At 42.7% G+C, this 19,386-nt stretch overlaps 2 protein-coding genes across 2 annotated transcripts in view; one reads left to right on the top strand and one right to left on the bottom strand.

Annotated features, from left to right (window-relative positions):
• The window catches only part of LOC109879455 (potassium voltage-gated channel subfamily C member 1), an 88,382-nt gene extending 79,396 nt beyond the window's left edge, over positions 1-8,986 (bottom strand). Inside the window, exon 1 of the mRNA XM_031801557.1 lies at positions 7,778-8,986. Coding sequence (XP_031657417.1) covers positions 7,778-8,359 — 582 coding nt within the window. The 5' untranslated portion in view covers positions 8,360-8,986. The remainder of the gene's footprint in view (positions 1-7,777) is intronic.
• Positions 8,987-12,515: 3,529 nt separating this feature from the next.
• LOC109879458 (CD81 antigen) overlaps positions 12,516-19,386 on the top strand; it is a 28,389-nt gene continuing 21,518 nt past the window's right edge. The window contains exons 1-2 of the mRNA XM_020471623.2: positions 12,516-12,769; positions 18,420-18,534. Coding sequence (XP_020327212.1) covers positions 12,704-12,769; positions 18,420-18,534 — 181 coding nt within the window. The 5' untranslated portion in view covers positions 12,516-12,703. The remainder of the gene's footprint in view (positions 12,770-18,419; positions 18,535-19,386) is intronic.

The following is a 19,386-nucleotide window of genomic DNA, read 5'->3' as shown; positions in this document are numbered from 1 at the left end:
AGGGTTGTTTTGTCCTCCATAGTGATGATCAGGGTTGTTTTGTCCTCCATAGTGACAACCAGGGTTGTTTTGGCCTCTATGGTGACGATCAGGGTTGTTTTGCCCATAGAAGTAGAAAGACTAGATAATGACTAGGTTTATATTTCTTAGTTGTTGCCCTGTTTGGCTAATGCTAGTTGATGTTCACTATGACTTAACCTAGTTAAATAAAGGTTAAATAAAAAAACAGAGACGGTGATAGGGGGTTGTTCCACTGTCACGTGATGTGCCCACTGTGAATACTACAGTCTGTAATTAACACTTGGAATAATTAACCACATGCCGTGCTTCAAGCTCTGTCAAACCTTGCTCTACTTCATTACAATGTGAAACTGAATCACATCTGAATCTGAATCAAACCTGAATCAAACAGAAATCTGAATCTGAACCACACAGAATTCTGAATCTGAATCTAGCTGAATACTGCCTATAATTAACAGTGATTTAGTCCTAGTCAATTACATTCTGTTCTCCATAAATAAAGCTCTGTCAAACTTCACTGCTGAGGTCCTGTCTTGCTCACACTGAAATGTATAGCTTATTGGCTTTCACAATTAAATATATAGCTTTCACGGTAATATGTGAAGTGCTTTGAGAGACTAGTCAAGGACCATATCACCTCCACCCTACCTGACACCCTTGACCCACTCCAATTTGCTTACCGCCCAAATAGGTCCACAGACGATGCAATCTCAACCACACTGCACACTGCCCTAACCCATCTGGACAAGAGGAATACCTATGTGAGAATGCTGTTCATCGACTACAGCTCGGCATTCAACACCATAGTACCCTCCAAGCTCGTCATCAAGCTCGAGACCCTGGGTCTCGACCCCGCCCTGTGCAACTGGGTACTGGACTTCCTGACGGGCCGCCCCCAGGTGGTGAGGGTAGGCAACAACATCTCCTCCCCGCTGATCCTCAACACTGGGGCCCCACAAGGGTGCGTTCTGAGCCCTCTCCTGTACTCCCTGTTCACCCACGACTGCGTGGCCACGCACGCCTCCAACTCAATCATCAAGTTTGCGGACGACACAACAGTGGTAGGCTTGATTACCAACAACGACGAGACGGCCTACAGGGAGGAGGTGAGGGCCCTCGGAGTGTGGTGTCAGGAAAATAACCTCACACTCAACGTCAACAAAACTAAGGAGATGATTGTGGACTTCAGGAAACAGCAGAGGGAACACCCCCCCATCCACATCGATGGAACAGTAGTGGAGAGGGTAGCAAGTTTTAAGTTCCTCGGCATACACATCACAGACAAACTGAATTGGTCCACTCACACAGACAGCATCGTGAGGAAGGCGCAGCAGCGCCTCTTCAACCTCAGGAGGCTGAAGAAATTCGGCTTGTCACCAAAAGCACTCACAAACTTCTACAGATGCACAATCGAGAGCATCCTGGCGGGCTGTATCACCGCCTGGTATGGCAACTGCACCACCCTCAACCGTAAGGCTCTCCAGAGGGTAGTGAGGTCTGCACAACGCATCACCGGGGGCAAACTACCTGCCCTCCAGGACACCTACACCACCCGATGCTACAGGAAGGCCATAAAGATCATCAAGGACATCAACCACTCGAGCCACTGCCTGTTCACCCCGCTGTCATCCAGAAGGCGAGGTCAGTACAGGTGCATCAAAGCTGGGACCGAGAGACTGAAAAACAGCTTCTATCTCAAGGCCATCAGACTGTTAAACAGCCACCACTAACATTGAGTGGCTACTGCCAACACACTGTCAATGCCACTGACTCTACTCCAGCCACTTTAATCATGGGAATTGATGGGAAATGATGTAAATATATCACTAGCCACTTTAAACAATGCTACCTTATATAATGTTACTTACCCTACATTATTCATCTCATATGCATACGTAGATACTGTACTCTATATCATCGACTGCATCCTTATGTAATACATGTATCACTAGCCACTTTAACTATGCCACTTGGTTTACATACTCATCTCATATGTATATACTGTACTCGATATCATCTACTGTATCTTGCCTATGCTGCTCTGTACCATCACTCATTCATATATCTTTATGTACATATTCTTTATCCCCTTACACTGTGTATAAGACAGTAGTTTTTTTGGGAATTGTTAGTTAGATCACTTGTTCGTTATTACTGCATTGTCGGAACTAGAAGCACAAGCATTTCGCTACACTCGCATTAACATCTGCTAACCATGTGTATGTGACAAATACATTTGATTTGATTTGATTTGATTTGATTTGATGTGGCTCTCACACTGAAATGCATGGCAGCTCTGAATGGTTCCATGTCTACCACACAACAAGAGCCAAACAATCAATCAACAACTCCAATCTGAACGGCTACTCAATTAATAATCAACACTCACCAATCAACTTGTCGTCCGTGTCTACCACACAACAAGAGCCAAACAATCAATCAACAACTCCAATCTGAACGGCTACTCAATTAATAATCAACACTCACCAATCAACTTGTCGTCCGTGTCTACCACACAACAAGAGCCAAACAATCAATCAACAACTCCAATCTGAACAGCTACTCAATTAATAATCAACTGTATTTCTGATCTCAATGGTGTTGTGTAGTTCTGGACCTGTAAATTCTCGTACTTTTATAGTGGGTGATAACATCAGAGTGTTAACTTCATGTTGATTGGCCGTGTGCCAACCTTATCCTGTAATTCTATCAATCGCCATGTCACACAGCTGCAGGAGCAGCACGACACACAGACTGCAGTATTTGGGTAGAGGGTTTCACCTGGCTGGACTAAAAAGTGGGAAATATTAGATAATAGAAACCTTCTACTTGGAGCATTGTGATGCAGTTACAATACATGGTTAGACTTGTCATGTATAATCCTTTATAATGTCTTATAATCATCTAATACTCATCCTGACTATACCAGCCATTTTCACTCAATTTAAAATGTTGATACTTTACAAGCCTTATTAAGAGTATTATATGATTTCATACATACTGACAACAAGTTATAATGCATTATAACAGCAGGCTTTACTTACAGCAAGTTATAATGCATTATAACAGCAGGCTTTACTTACAGCAAGTTATAATGCATTATAACAGCAGGCTTTACTTACAGCAAGTTATAATGCATTATAACAGCAGGCTTTACTTACAACAAGTTATAATGCATAACAGCAGGCTTTACTTACAAGTTATAATGCATTATAACAGCAGGCTTTACTTACAAGTTATAATGCATTATAACAGCAGGCTTTACTTACAGCAAGTTATAATGCATTATAACAGCAGGCTTTACTTACAGCAAGTTATAATGCATTATACCAGCAGGCTTTACTTACAACAAGTTATAATGCACTATACCAGCAGGCTTTACTTACAGCAAGTTATAATGCATTATACCAGCAGGCTTTACTTACAACAAGTTATAATGCACTATACCAGCAGGCTTTACTTACAGCAAGTTATAATGCATTATACCAGCAGGCTTTACTTACAGCAAGTTATAATGAATTATACCAGCAGGCTTTACTTACAGCAAGTTATAATGCATTATACCAGCAGGCTTTACTTACAAGTTATAATGCATTATAACAGCAGGCTTTACTTACAGCAAGTTATAATGCATTTTACCAGCAGGCTTTACTGACAACAAGTTATAATGCATTATAACAGCAGGCTTTACTTACAACAAGTTATAATGCATTATACCAGCAGGCTTTACTTACAAGTTATAATGCATTATAACAGCAGGCTTTACTTACAGCAAGTTATAATGCATTATAACAGCAGGCTTTACTTACAGCAAGTTATAATGCATTATACCAGCAGGCTTTACTTACAGCAAGTTATAATGCATTATAATAGCAGGCTTTACTTACAGCAAGTTATAATGCATTATAACAGCAGGCTTTACTTACAGCAAGTTATAATGCATTATACCAGCAGGCTTTACTTACAAGTTATAATGCATTATAACAGCAGGCTTTACTTACAGCAAGTTATAATGCATTATACCAGCAGGCTTTACTTACAGCAAGTTATAATGCATTATAATAGCAGGCTTTACTTACAGCAAGTTATAATGCATTATAACAGCAGGCTTTACTTACAGCAAGTTATAATGCATTATACCAGCAGGCTTTACTTACAAGTTATAATGCATTATAACAGCAGGCTTTACTTACAGCAAGTTATAATGCATTATAACAGCAGGCTTTACTTACAAGTTATAATGCATTATACCAGCAGGCTTTACTTACAACAAGTTATAATGCACTATACCAGCAGGCTTTACTTACAGCACGTTATAATGCATTATACCAGCAGGCTTTACTTACAGCAAGTTATAATGCATTATACCAGCAGGCTTTAATTACAGCAAGTTATAATGCATTATACCAGCAAGCTTTACTTACCAGAAGTTATAATGCATTATACCAGCAGGCTTTACTTACAGCAAGTTATAATGCATTATAACGGCAGGCTTTACTGACAGCAAGTTATAATGCATTATACCAGCAGGCTTTACTTACAACAAGTTATAATGCACTATACCAGCAGGCTTTACTTACCAGAAGTTATAATGCATTATACCAGCAGGCTTTACTTACAGCAAGTTATAATGCATTATAACGGCAGGCTTTACTGACAGCAAGTTATAATGTATTATACCAGCAGGCTTTACTTACAACAAGTTATAATGCACTATACCAGCAGGCTTTACTTACAGCAAGTTATAATGCATTATACCAGCAGGCTTTACTTACAACAAGTTATAATGCACTATACCAGCAGGCTTTACTTACCAGAAGTTATAATGCATTATACCAGCAGGCTTTACTTACAACAAGTTATAATGCATTATACCAGCAGGCTTTACTTACAGCAAGTTATAATGCATTATACCAGCAGGCTTTACTTACAACAAGTTATAATGCATTATACCAGCAGGCTTTACTTACAAGTTATAATGCTTCAAATAAAATGTTACCAAAATGTCTTAGGGTGCAAACTCGTTTCACTATCACCACCATCGAGGACCATAGGACCAGGCCAGGTGGAAGCCTGCCCGTAATCACAGGTCCAAGAACCTCTTCTCTCCAACCGTGGAGCAGCAAACTGTGTACTATGTCAGTCTGGAGGTCTGCCATCAGATACTGCCAACTGCTGCTGGCGCTAAAGATCTGCTTTTACTCAACATGCTGACCTGACCTATTTAACCAACACTACCTGCCAATATCCACCCAGCCAGGTATTCTAATCAACCACCAGATCCACCCAGCCAGGTATTCTAATCAACCACCAGATCCACCCTGCCAGGTATTCTAATCAACCACCAGATCCACCCAGCCAGGTATTCTAACCAACACTAACTACCAATATCCACCCAGCCAGGTATTCTAACCAACACTAACTGCCAATATCAAACCCAGTCAGGTATTCTAACCAACACTAACTGCCAATATCAAACCCAGCCAGGTATTCTAATCAACACTAACTGCCAATATCAAACCCAGCCAGGTATTCTAATCAACACTAACTGCCAATATCAAACCCAGCCAGGTATTCTAACCAACACTAACTACCAATATCAAACCCAGCCAGGTATTCTAATCAACACTAACTGCCTATATCCACCCAGCCAGGTATTCTAACCAACACTAACTGCCAATATCAAACCCAGCCAGGTATTCTAATCAACACTAACTGCCTATATCCACCCAGCCAGGTATTCTAACCAACACTAACTGCCAATATCAAACCCAGCCAGGTATTCTAATCAACACTAACTGCCTATATCAAACCCAGCCAGGTATTCTAACCAACACTAACTGCCAATATCAAACCCAGCCAGGTATTCTAATCAACACTAACTGCCTATATCCACCCAGCCAGGTATTCTAATCAACACTAACTGCCAATATCAAACCCAGCCAGGTATTCTAATCAACACTAACTGCCTATATCAAACCGTGCCAGGTATTCTAATCAACACTAACTGCCAATATCAAACCCAGCCAGGTATTCTAATCAACACTAACTGCCTATATCAAACCCAGCCAGGTATTCTAATCAACACTAACTGCCAATATCCACCCAGCCAGGTATTCTAATCAACACTAACTGCCAATATCCACCCAGCCAGGTATTCTAATCAACACTAACTACCAATATCCACCCAGTCAGGTATTCTAATCAACACTAACTGCCAATATCAAACCCAGCCAGGTATTCTAACCAACACTAACTGCCAATATCAAACCCAGTCAGGTATTCTAACCAACACTAACTGCCAATATCAAACCCAGTCAGGTATTCTAATCAACACTAACTGCCAATATCAAACCCAGCCAGGTATTCTAATCAACACTAACTACCAATATCCACCCAGCCAGGTATTCTAATCAACACTAACTGCCAATATCCACCCAGCCAGGTATTCTAATCAACACTAACTGCCTATATCAAACCCAGCCAGGTATTCTAACCAACACTAACTACCAATATCCACCCAGCCAGGTATTCTAATCAACACTAACTGTCCACTTCCCAGGTATTCTCAAACTGCCAACCTCCCAGGTATTCTCAAACTGCCAACTTCCCAGGTATTCTCAAACTGCCAACCTCCCAGGTATTCTCAAACTGCCAACCTCCCAGGTATTCTCAAACTGCCAACCTCCCAGGTATTCTCAAACTGCCAACCTCCCAGGTATTCTCAAACTGCCAACTTCCCAGGTATTCTCAAACTGCCAACTTCCCAGGTATTTTCAAACTGCCAACCTCCCAGGTATTCTCAAACTGCCAACCTCCCAGGTATTCTCAAACTGCCAACCTCCCAGGTATTCTCAAACTGTCCACATCCCACCCAGGTATTCTCAAACTGTCCACATCCCACCCAGGTATTCTCAAACTGTCCACATCCCACCCAGGTATTCTAGTCTCATGTCCATGAGTAGCCTGGTTGGTGCTGTCTTGCCAACTCCTATGGCCATTGTCACACTCACTAAGACAGCACAGACAGTTCTGTCCCCAGGCTAGTCCAAGAGGATTCATAGACCTTGTTTAACCAAACTAAATGCCAACATAAATACCAACATCCCAGGTAAGCTAACCTCATGTTCAGGAGGTTCTTGGTACAAAGACATATAGCACCTTTTCACACTATTGTCACAAAACCTGAACCATAGGCACACTGTGCTGTCTTTGATATTTTCTTTTCTCATTGTCCTTTCCAGCACTGTTCCAAGAACCATGGTAGATGCTCAAACAGGCCAGTACAGCTCAGCTTGACACGGTTTGGGTCGGCTTAGTAAGAAAAGGTTATAATACTCGTGGTGAGATTACACTCGTCTTTCTCTGTTGTTTTGTTGTTGACATCATCTGTGTCCCTGATGGTTCCCTATTCAGTGTCCTACTTTTGATCAGAGTCCCATGGACCACAATCTAGGTGTAAAAATAGGCTAGTAGTTAGGATCCATTGGTCAACATTTATTCCTTCCACTTGAATGTTACAATAGCATTCTCCTGCTGTAGAGCTCCCTGATGAGTCCCTGGGGAGTAGACTAGCCTACCATCTCAAGGTCACTCTCACACAGACCTCCTCCACATCACATGGCTGGAAGTCCTCTATCAATCTCCATCTCTATAAATCTCTCATTCATCATTGACCGCATATCCATCATTAGGCTTAATATCAATTGGAAAGGAAAATAGACATTATGGACAGTAGATAAATATCTATACTCACCCTTGCATATTTAGAAGAGTAGGGGTCTTCAAACAGAGCCCACATGCGTTTCTGCCAACGACCCCACAGCCCCCTCGCCTTTATGTCGGTAGAGTCCCCCTGCGCCAGTCTCCTCGTCATCTCATCTGCCTCATCACCAACCACATCCCCCGGGTCGGTCACGACCTCCGGGTCCTGATCGTCATTACTGGTTAAGTCGAGCAGGGCACCCCCGCCGAAACTATCGAGCGCTTCCTCCGCCTCCCGATGCTGGCTATAGGTCATCCAGCAGCAAGGCTCCACGTCCGTCTCATCGATGCCCCAGAATGCCAATTCCTCCTCGTAAAGAGGCCCGCAGACATCGGCAGGGCAGTGTAGTTTACCGGTCCGGTAATAGTTAAGGATATGGGCGAAAACGGCAGGATGGCGGTCGAAAAAGAATTCCTCATGTTTGTCGTCCCAGTCGAAGTGACTAGGCGCGTCGGGTTCGGCCAGACAGGATAAGCGGGTGCCAGGCAGGGTCCGTAGGGTACCGCGGTATGTCTGGTGCTTGGTCCCTCCCACGTTTATCACAATGCGATCCTTTTCGTCGCTCAAGCCCATTGCGTCCCTTAGGCATGTCTCCAATAAGTTCCCAGCATCACAACGGACACTCTATGAGCACCGCACGCCACAGTGGGAGGGGGGAAAAAACGCGTGCAACACATGCACAACCGGTGTTACCAGGGGAGGAAGAGGGAAGAGATACGGCTAGGCTGCTGCTGGTTGCAGGCTATATATATATCCTAAATAATAAGTGCAGGCCTATAGGACTAATCAGCACATATTCCCAATGATGATGCCGGATGCCCCAATGTTTCTACAACCTGTCATGAAAATCAACCCACAAGACCTACCGGAGGGAAAACATTTAAATCCAAAATGATAGCAAGTGTAGCCAATGGCATGCCATTAACAATGGATGGTGGTTTAAATCCACAACAATGGATGGTGGTTTAAATCCAAAAGGTGAAGAAGATAAAAATGGGTGTTGTTCATTCTTTCTAATCCGAATCCAGCACAAAGACTCTCTTCCTGTTGTGGTGGTTTTGGTAGAACCTGTTAATGATATTCATAGACAGCAAGGTGACTGCGGGTGTGGTGCTGAAAGGACAGCACCGGTCTCTCTCTCTCTCTCTCTGTCTCTCTCTCTCTCTCTCTTTCTCTCTCTCTCTCTGTCTCTCTGTCTCTCTCTCTCTCTGTTTCTCTCTCTGTCTCTCTCTCTCTCTCTGTCTCTCTCTCTCTCTGTCTCTCTCTCTCTCTGTCTCTCTGTCTCTCTCTCTCTCTCTGTCTCTCTGTCTCTCTCTGTCTCTCTGTCTCTGTCTCTCTCCCCTTCTCTCTCTCTCTCTCTCTCTCTCTGTCTCTCTCTCTCTCTCTCTCTCTATCTCTCTCTCTCTCTGTCTCTCTCTCTCTCTGTCTCTCTCTCTCTCTCTCTCTCAGAGACACTCTGCTTGCTATTTAGAATGGTATCCTTCCTCTCATGTATCTACTGTCGCTTACCTTCTCTCCCAAAAACGACACATTCAAATCAAGTTTTCCGTTGAAAGAAACGGTGGACAGCAACCGGTAGCTTTAGCCTACTAGGACAAGATCAGGCGCCGCGCATTTTCCCAAACGCGCAGATGACTGTGACTGTGTTTATCTTCAGCGGGGTAAATTGTTATTTTCATGTATGCATTTTTAGCGGATCAATGCCTGTGATTATCTCGTGTTCGAGACTGCAGGAGAGCGAGCAGTCCACTGTGACACCATATGAAGTATGAACACGGAAGGACAGGAGGCAGGAAGGTACGCGCACGTCCTCTGTGTTCTCTGACTGAGCAATGCTCGCGGTGATGATTCTCTTGAGAATCCTCCGAATTGACTCGAAGAAGAGACGCGGTTGTTCTGGAAACACCGTGGAAGAAGAAGAATAGGAAGAAGGAGAATACGCGTGGAGAATGATATGGAGCATTCCCAGTCAGAACCATTGTTTGTTGAAACTGTCTTCTGAGTTCATGCATTCACTGATTGTTTGCCTCCATGCAGCCAGGCACCGCCACCCGCTCCCCCCTCCCTTTTCCTTTCCTTTCACTTCCTCCATGTCTTTGTACAGGACGTATAGCCTCAGTATTTTGGACCATATGCAGTTAGACAGCCTGACATAGTCAATCGTTTTATGAGGGTATGACCCTGAAACCACTTGGCTAAATGCAAAAATCAATGCTATATTAAACACTGAAATTAATTCATCCATTTGAGAATTATTAGAGAGATACAGTACCATCAGATGAATGGAAACGCAATGTGTGCCCCCTCTTTATACAACGTGATTTCCTATGAACAAAGACACAGAAGGCCAGTGATGCCACAACAGTCTATACATTCAGTTCCCTCTCTCTCATCACCATATGGTGGGAGTAAGTCATGATGGTGTTGTTATTGGCATTGCCAACAGAGAGCGGTGTTGCCCATGTACTGTAGTTCCCTGCATGTGCCTGTTATGATCCATTACAATGACATTTCACTATGTCTGCATCCCAAATAGAACCCTTTTCCCTATTTAGTGGAACCCTATTCCCTATTTAGTGGAACCCTATTCCCTATTTAGTTTAACCCTATTCCCTATTTAGTTGAACCCTATTCCCTATTTAGTGGAACCTTGTTCCTTATTTAATAGAACCCTTTTCGCAATTTAATAGAACTATACTCCCTATTTAGTGGAACCATTTTCTCTATTTAGTGGAACCCTATTCCCTATTTAATAAAACCAAATTCTCTATTGAATAGAACCCCATTCCCTATTTAGTGGAACCCTATTCCCTATTTAATAGAATCCTATTCCCTATTTAGTGGAACCCTATTCCCTCTTTAGTGGAACCCTATCTGCTTTTGAATATAACCCTTTTCCCTATTTAGTGGAACCCTTTACCCTATTTAGTGGAACCCTAATCCCTATTGAATAGAACCCTATTCACTATTGAATATAACCATATTCACTATTGAATAGAACCCGATTCCCTATTTAGTGGAACCCTATGCACTATTGAATAGAACCCTATTCCCTATTTAGTGAAACCCTGTTACCTATTTAATAGAACCATTTTCGCAATTGAATAGAACTCTTTTCCCTATTTAGTGGAACCCTATCTGCTATTGAATAGAGCCCTATTCCCTATTTAGTGGAACCCTATTCCCTATTTAATAGAACTCTATTCCCTATTTAGTGGAACCCTATCTGCTATTGAATAGAACCCTATTCCCTATTTAGTGGAACCCTATTCCCTATTTAGTGGAACCCTATTCCTTATTTAATAGAACCCCATTCCCTATTTCATGGAACCCTATCCACTATTGAATAGAACCCTATTCCCTATTTAGTGGAACCCGTTTCCCTATTTAGTGGAACCCTATTCCCTATTTAATGGAACCCGTTCCCTATTGAATAGAACCCTATTCCCCATTTAGTGGAACCCTATTCGCTATTGAATAGAACCCTTTTCCCTATTTAGTGGAACCCTGTTCCATATTTAGTGGAACCCTCTTCCCTATTTTGTGCAACCATATTCCCTATTTAATAGAGTCCTATTCCTTATTAAATGGAATCCTCTTCCCTATTTAATAGAACCCTATTCCCTATTTAATAAAACCCTATTCCCTATTTATTGGAACCCTATTCCCTATTTAGTGGAACCCTATTCACTATTGAATAGAACCCTGTTACCTATTTAGTGGAACCATATTTCCTATTTAATGTAACCCTATTCCCTATTTAGTGGAACCCTATTCCCTATTTAATAAAACCCTATTCCCTATTTAGTGGAACACTATTTGCTATTGAATAGAACCCTATTCCCAATCTAGAGAACCATATTCCCTATTTAATATTTCCATATTCCCTATTTAGTGGAACCCTATTCGCTATTGAATAGAACCCTGTTCCCTATTTAATGGAACCCTATTCCCTATTTATCGGAATCCTATTCCCTGTTTAGTGGAACCCTATTCCCTATTTAGTGGAACCCTATTCGCTATTGAATAGAACCCTGTTCCCTATTTAATGGAACCCTATTCCCTATTTAGCGGAACCCTATTCCCTATTTATTGGAACCCTATTCCCTATTTAGCGGAACCCTATTCCCTGTTTAGCGGAACCCTATTCCCTGTTTAGCGGAACCCTATTCCCTGTTTAGTGGAACCCTATTCCCTGTTTAGCGGAACCCTATGCCCTGTTTAGTGGAACCCTATTCCCTGTTTAGTGGAACCCTATTCCCTATTTAGCTGAACCCTATCCCCTATTTAGCGGAACCCTATTCCTTGTTTAGTGGAACCCTATTCCCTATTTAGAGGACTACTTTTGACCAGGGACCATAGCCTAGATATGTGGGAAAAGTCCCTATGCTCTTTTTTTTATCTCAATATTGAGACATGTTGAACGCAGCAGCTTAATCTTGATGTTTAGGTGGAAAATAAATGTGGTATGTTTGTGTTCAAAAACAAAAACAAAAACCCTGAGCATAAAAACAGAATATTGTTCCTCCTAACTCCTGTAGTTTATGAAGATGTATATTTTTTATTCCCTTTTATTTAACGAGACCGGGGTCTCTCATTCCCAAATGATGCCGTGAGTACAAACTTTTTTTTAAATCACAAACAAGAATAAAAAATATAGAAATAACCACAAGCCATCTGTCCTCTTTACCACCCTCATCACTGGCCGTTTCCAGGCTCGGTTTACACAGTCATTCATTTAAAGGAGGAGTTTCTACCAATTCTGGGTGGACATACCTTGAGATTTCTGGCACAGAGTTCGAGTTCTTAGAACGAGAAGAAGATATAACGGTCCGTCTTCTTAGAATCTCGGGCACATTGGTATATTGCAGACTTAATTTATTTATCTAAAATAGCGGACCTGAACAGTCGATCGTCATGACTGTCGTTGGCTGCAACAAGTGTGTCAAATTCATGCTCTTTTTCTTTAATTTCGTTTTCTGGGTGAGTTGAGTCTTTTTTTAAATCTCTTTTATTACGATGCTGTTTTAATAAAGGGATGATCATTACATTTGTTCGGTCTGTAGTTAATTTGTTGATAAAAAAAAGTGCGTCTTGAATGTTTTTTTGTAACTTATAATATAACTTTTGAGTCGTTCAGAATTTTTATGACACCCTTAAATCTATTTCGTCTCTGTAACCAGATCGTTTCACTGAGGTATTGAAATGATCTACTATTCAACACTGTTATGATACAGGCCTATTTTATGATAATCTCATACACTGTTGATATTGTTTTCAATGGTCCAACTGATGACCGTGTGAAAACTGTAGTGGCTCAATAAAGTAAGCCAGTCCTAGACTCGGTACTATCAATGATTTATATATACACTAGGTGACTAGTAGGATCCACCATGTTGAAGCTACCTTGACTCCATCTTGGCTCTCCTCCACCATTGTGTTGAAGCCACCGTGACTCCATCTTGGCTCTCCCCCACCATTGCGTTGAAGCCATCGTGACTCCATCTTGGCTCTCCCCCACCATTGTGTTGAAGCCACCGTGACTCCATCTTGGCTCTCCCTCACCATTGTGTTGAAGCCACCTTGACTCCATCTTGGCTCTCCCCCACCATTGTGTTGAAGCCACCGTGACTCCATCTTGGCTCTCCCTCACCATTGTGTTGAAGCCATCGTGACTCCATCTTGGCTCTTCCCCATCAACAGGGTCAGCATGATTATCATGATCAACAGGATCAACAGGATTATAATGGTCAACAGGGTCAACAGGATCAACAGGGCCAGCATGATTATCATGATCAACAGGATTATAATGATCAACAGGGTCAACAGGGCCAGCATGATTATCATGATCAACAGGATCAACAGGATCAACAGGATCAACAGGGTCAGCATGATCAACAGGATCAGCAGGATCATCATGATTATCATGATCAACAGGATTATAATGATCAACAGGGTCAACAGGATCAACAGGGTCAGCATGATTATCATGATCAACAGGGCCAGCATGATTATCATGATCAACAGGATCAACAGGATTATAATGATCAACAGGGTCAACAGGATCAACAGGGTCAGCATGATTATCATGATCAACAAGATCATCATGATCAACAGGATCAACAGGGTCAGCATGATTATCATGATCAACAGGATCAACAGGATTATAATGATCAACAGGGTCAACAGGATCAACAGGGTCAGCATGATTATCATGATCAGCAGGATTATAATGATCAACAGGGTCAACAGGATCAACAGGGCCAGCATGATTATCATGATCAACAGGATTATAATGATCAACAGGGTCAACAGGATCAACAGGGTCAGCATGATTATCATGATCAACAGGATTATAATGATCAACAGGGTCAACAGAATCAACACGGTCAGCATGATTATCATGATCGACAGGATTGTAATGATCAACAGGGTCAACAGGATCAACAGGGTCAGCATGATCAACAGGATTATAATGATCAACAGGGTCAACAGGATCAACAGGGTCAGCATGATTATCATGATCAACAGGATTGTAATGATCAACAGGGTCAACAGGATCAACAGGGTCTGCATGATTATAATGATCAACAGGGTCAACAGGATCAACAGGGTCAGCATGATTGCCATGATCAACATGTTTACTCAAATCCCTGAGCAGACAATGTGAAAAATCTGTTCGATGTGCCTTTGTGCAAGGAACTTGACCCTAATTACCCGAAGGTCACCGTTGATAATGTCTGACCCTAGCTGGGACCCCACTGGCTGGGACCCCACTGGCTGGGACCCCACTGGCTGGGACCCCACTGGCTGGGACCCCACTCTCCGAGGCTGTCTCGGGGGGAGTTGGGACTTGACCCTAATTACCCGAAGGTCACCGTTGATAATGTCTGACCCTAGCTGGGACCCCACTCTCCGAGGCTGTCTCAGGGGGAGTTGGGATTTGCGGGAAAAAAATTCTAATTCACAGGTGATAATAATAATGATAATAATGATAATAATAATGTGAAATAGGAGGAATATAAGCACCTACTACATCTGTCCCAGGTGGGCGACATTTGCACTTTCGGGACTATTCTATTAGTTCCACTGCACCAGACAAACTCAATCTAGCACAGTGTTAGTATTTGTAATATTTTTTTGAAATACCATTTGAACCATGGACTGATGGGGGGAGGGGGGGAAGGGGAACCAGAAGGTGGAGGAGAGGGAGTCTGTTTCTCTTGGACATTTCCTTTGTTCCCACACACTTCCTTGTCAAACTAACTGCAGTAGCTAGATTCTGTAACTGTGGTTGTTTGGTAGTGTTTAGACTATATTCAAAAGTAGATTTAATTGGTACCAGATGTCTTCTTTCCAAATATACCAAGTTTTAGCATGTCAGAATCAATCATGTAATTATACATGAACAGCAGTTACTTTTGGGTATCTCTATTGCCATTACATTTAAGAAACTGTATCAGTATGTGAAATCGGCATAAAACTCATGCAGCATATCCTGGACACTAGTTTTCTTTTTGATTGACTGTTTCCTGCTTTAGTGATTTAATTTATTAAAACCCTGACGGTTTTTATTTTTCTCTGGTCCCCCCTTTGTCCCATTGAGGATTCAGTTTCCTGCTTCTTGATTCTAGAACAATGAAGTGCAGGACAGATATGAGCAACATGTGCTGAAAGGTTTTCACAAACGCTGACAGATTGGAGACGGTAACAATAGTCACAGAATGCTTTACAGTTTTTACATTTTTTACATTTTTTATTTAACCTTTATTTAACTAGGCAAGTCAGTTAAGATCAAATTCTTATTTTCAATGACGGCCTAGGAACAGTGGGTTAACTGCCTGTTCAGGGGCAGAACAACAGATTTGTACCTTGTCAGCTCGGGGGTTTGAACTTTCCGGATACAAGACCAACGCTCTAACCACTAGGCTACCCGGCCTAGACCCCAAAAGAGCAAGCAGAAGAACAGAGGCAAGGGAAAACAGTGTACAAATAACTGAAGGATGAAAGGGGGGGGAAAAACAGATAAATATGGGTTGTAATTTACAATGTTGTTTGTTCTTCACTGGTTGCCCTTTTCTCATGGCGACGGGCCACAAATCGTGCTGCTGTGATGGTACACTGCTGTATTTTTCCTAACATTTATGGGAGTTTATCTATGTTTGATTTGTTTTCCATTTCTTTTGTGGGTCTGTGGGAAATACAGTGCCTTGCGAAAGTATTCGGCCCCCTTGAACTTTGCGACCTTTTGCCACATTTCAGGCTTCAAACATAAAGATATAAAACTGTATTTTTTTGTGAAGAATCAACAACAAGTGGGACATAATCATGAAGTGGAACGAGATTTAATGGATATTTCAAACTTTTTAACAAATCGAAAACTGAAAAATTGGGCGCGCAAAATTATTCAGCCCCCTTAAGTTAATACTTTGTAGCGCCACCTTTTGCTGCGATTACAGCTGTAAGTCGCATGGGCTATGTCTCTATCAGTTTTGCACATCGAGAGACTGAAATGTTTTCAGTCAAAACAGCTCGAGCTCAGTGAGGTTGGATGGAGAGCATTTGTGAACAGCAGTTTTCAGTTCTTTCCACAGATTCTCGATTGGATTCAGGTCTGGACTTTGACTTGGCCATTCTAACACCTGGATATGTTTATTTTTGAATCATTCCATTGTAGATTTTGCTTTATGTTTTGGATCATTGTCTTGTTGGAAGACAAATCTCCGTCCCAGTCTCAGGTCTTTTGCAGACTCCATCAGGTTTTCTTCCAGAATGGCCCTGTATTTGGCTCCATCCATCTTCCCATCAATTTTAACCATCTTCCCTGTCCCTACTGAAGAAAAGCAGGCCCAAACCATGATGCTGCCACCACCATGTTTGACAGTGGGGATGGTGTGTTCAGGGTGATGAGCTGTGTTGCTTTTACGCCAAACATAACGTTTTGCATTGTTGCCAAAAAGTTCAATTTTGGATTCATCTGACCAGAGCACCTTCTTCCACATGTTTGGTGTGTCTCCCAGGTGGCTTGTGGCAAACTTTAAACGACACTTTTTATGGATATCTTTAAGAAATGGCTTTCGTCTTGCCACTCTTCCATAAAGGCCAGATTTGTGCAAAATGGACAGAGCCTCCCACCTCAGCTGTAGATCTCTTGAGTTCATCCAGAGTGATCATGGGCCTCTTGGCTGCATCTCTGATCAGTCTTCTCCTTGTATGAGCTGAAAGTTTAGAGGGACGGCCAGGTCTTGGTAGATTTGCAGTGGTCTGATACTCCTTCCATTTCAATATTATCGCTTGCACAGTGCTCCTTGGGATGTTTAAAGCTTGGGAAATATTTTTGTATCCAAATCCAGCTTTAAACTTCTTCACAACAGTATCTCGGACCTGCCTGGTGTGTTCCTTGTTCTTCATGATGCTCTCTGCACTTTTAACGGACCTCTGAGACTATCACAGTGCAGGTGCATTTATACGGAGACTTGATTACACACAGGTGGATTGTATTTATCATCATTAGTCATTTAGGTCAACATTGGATCATTCAGAGATCCTCACTGAACTTCTGGAGAGAGTTTGCTGCACTGAAAGTAAAGGGGCTGAATAATTTTGCACGCCCAATTTTTCAGTTTTTGATTTGTTCAAAAAGTTTGAAATATCCAATAAATGTCGTTCCACTTCATGATTGTGTCCCACTTGTTGTTGATTCTTCACAAAAAAATACAGTTTTATATCTTTATGTTTGAAGCCTGAAATGTGGCAAAAGGTCGCAAAGTTCAAGGGGGCCGAATACTTTCGCAAGGCACTGTATGTGTCGAAGATGGTCATACGTTTGCCTACAGTGACCTTTCTCAATAGCAAGGCTATGCTCATTGAGTCTGTACATAGTTAAGGATTTAAAAAAAAATTGGGGTCAGTCATCTGTTTATGGCCAAATAGCATTCTAGTTTGCTCTGTTTTGTTTGGTTGATTCTTTGCTTTCTCATAATTTGGGGGGGTCTGTGTTTCTGTCCTGGGGCTCTGTGGGGTCTATTTGTGTTTGTGAACAGATCCCCAGAACCAGATGACTGAGGGGACTCTTCTCTAGGTTCATCTTTCTGTAGGTGAGGGCGTTGTGGTGGAATGTGTGGGCATCGCTTCCTTTCATACTTCTGCTCTGCATGCAGTGTTTGGGGTTTTGCAGAGTTTGGGGTTGTTTGGGTTTTTTGCAGAGTTCTGCATGCTGAGTCTCAATTGGGTGTTTGTCCCATTTAGTGAATTCTTGGTTGGTGAACGACCCCAGACCTTACAACCATAAAGGGCAATGGGTTCTATAACCGATGAAAGTATTTTTTAGCCAGATCCTAATTGTGATGTGGAGTTTCATGTTCCTTTTTATGGCATAGAATGCTCTTTTTCCCTTGTTGCTTAGATTGTTCACAGCCTTGTGGAAGTTACCTGTGGTGTTGATATTTAGGCCGAGGTAGGTGTAATTCTCGGTGTGCTTTAGTGCGACAGCGTCTAGATAGAATTTGTATTTGATGTCTTGGCTACTGGACCTTTTTTGGAACACCATAATTTGTTTGTCGTTCTGAGATTTACTGTCAGGGTCCAATTCTGACAGGATCTGTGCTGAAGATCTCTCTCTCCTCCCTGACAGTTGGCTGGAGGTGTGATCTTGGGAGTGGCTCTATGGCTTCGTCATGACAACCAGACCAGCAGTCTCCTCATGCAGCAGTTTGAAGGCCAGCAGGCTCCAAACACCTTCTATACCAGTAAGCAACCATGATCCCCGTGGGAATTGAACCCACAACCTCCGCCATGTGGGTTGGGAAGGGGATACAACTTACTCTAGATTCCCCTCCTCTCCTCTCCTCTCCTCTCCTCTCCTCTCCTCTCCTCTCCTCTCCTCTCCTCTCTCCTCTCCTCTCCTCTCCTCTCCTCTCCTCTCCTCTCCTCTCCTCTCCTCTCCTCTCCTCTCCTCTCCTCTCCTCTCCTCTCCTCTCCTCTCCTCTCCTCTCCTCTCCTCTCCTCTCCTCTCCCCTCCCTCCCCTGTGTAATAATACATCCCACTTAGCTGTTTGTATACAAGGAGTTTTACAGACAGGAGCACTGTAACTACAGCTCCCCCACTTTCCTCCTCTCCCCCTCCTGGGTCTTGCCCCCGCCTGTCATTAACCTCACGCCCTCACCCCCCTCACCTTCTCCTCTCCCCTCCTCTCCTCCTACACACAACAGGAAGTTGCTGTTATTAGAGGGCCCATGCGTGGCAAATTGAGTTCTCCCTTATTAGAGGGCTCTTGCTATGCAAGCTGAGCTCTCCCTTATTAGAGGGCCCATGCTAGGCAAGCTGAGCTCTCTGAACAGGAAGTTGCTGTTATTAGAGGGCCCATGCAAAGCAAGCTGAGCTCTCCCAACAGGAAGTCACTGTTATTAGAGGGCCCATGCGAGGCAGCTGAGCTGTCACACAAAGACCTCCTTTCTGCTTATCATGTTTAACAGACACAGGGATCTGGTGAGCTAGTATGAGGAGGATCCAGAATAGCTGAAGAGGCAAGCAGCCAAGAACCAGGAAAAGGAACAGGACCTGCGTAGATCCGCCGGGAGCTAGAGTGGCTTCTCTCTCT

This window comes from Oncorhynchus kisutch, linkage group LG22 (genome assembly GCF_002021735.2).
Source record: "Oncorhynchus kisutch isolate 150728-3 linkage group LG22, Okis_V2, whole genome shotgun sequence".
Classification (NCBI taxonomy): domain Eukaryota; kingdom Metazoa; phylum Chordata; class Actinopteri; order Salmoniformes; family Salmonidae; genus Oncorhynchus; species Oncorhynchus kisutch.
This window is presented reverse-complemented; position numbering and strand designations above follow the sequence as displayed.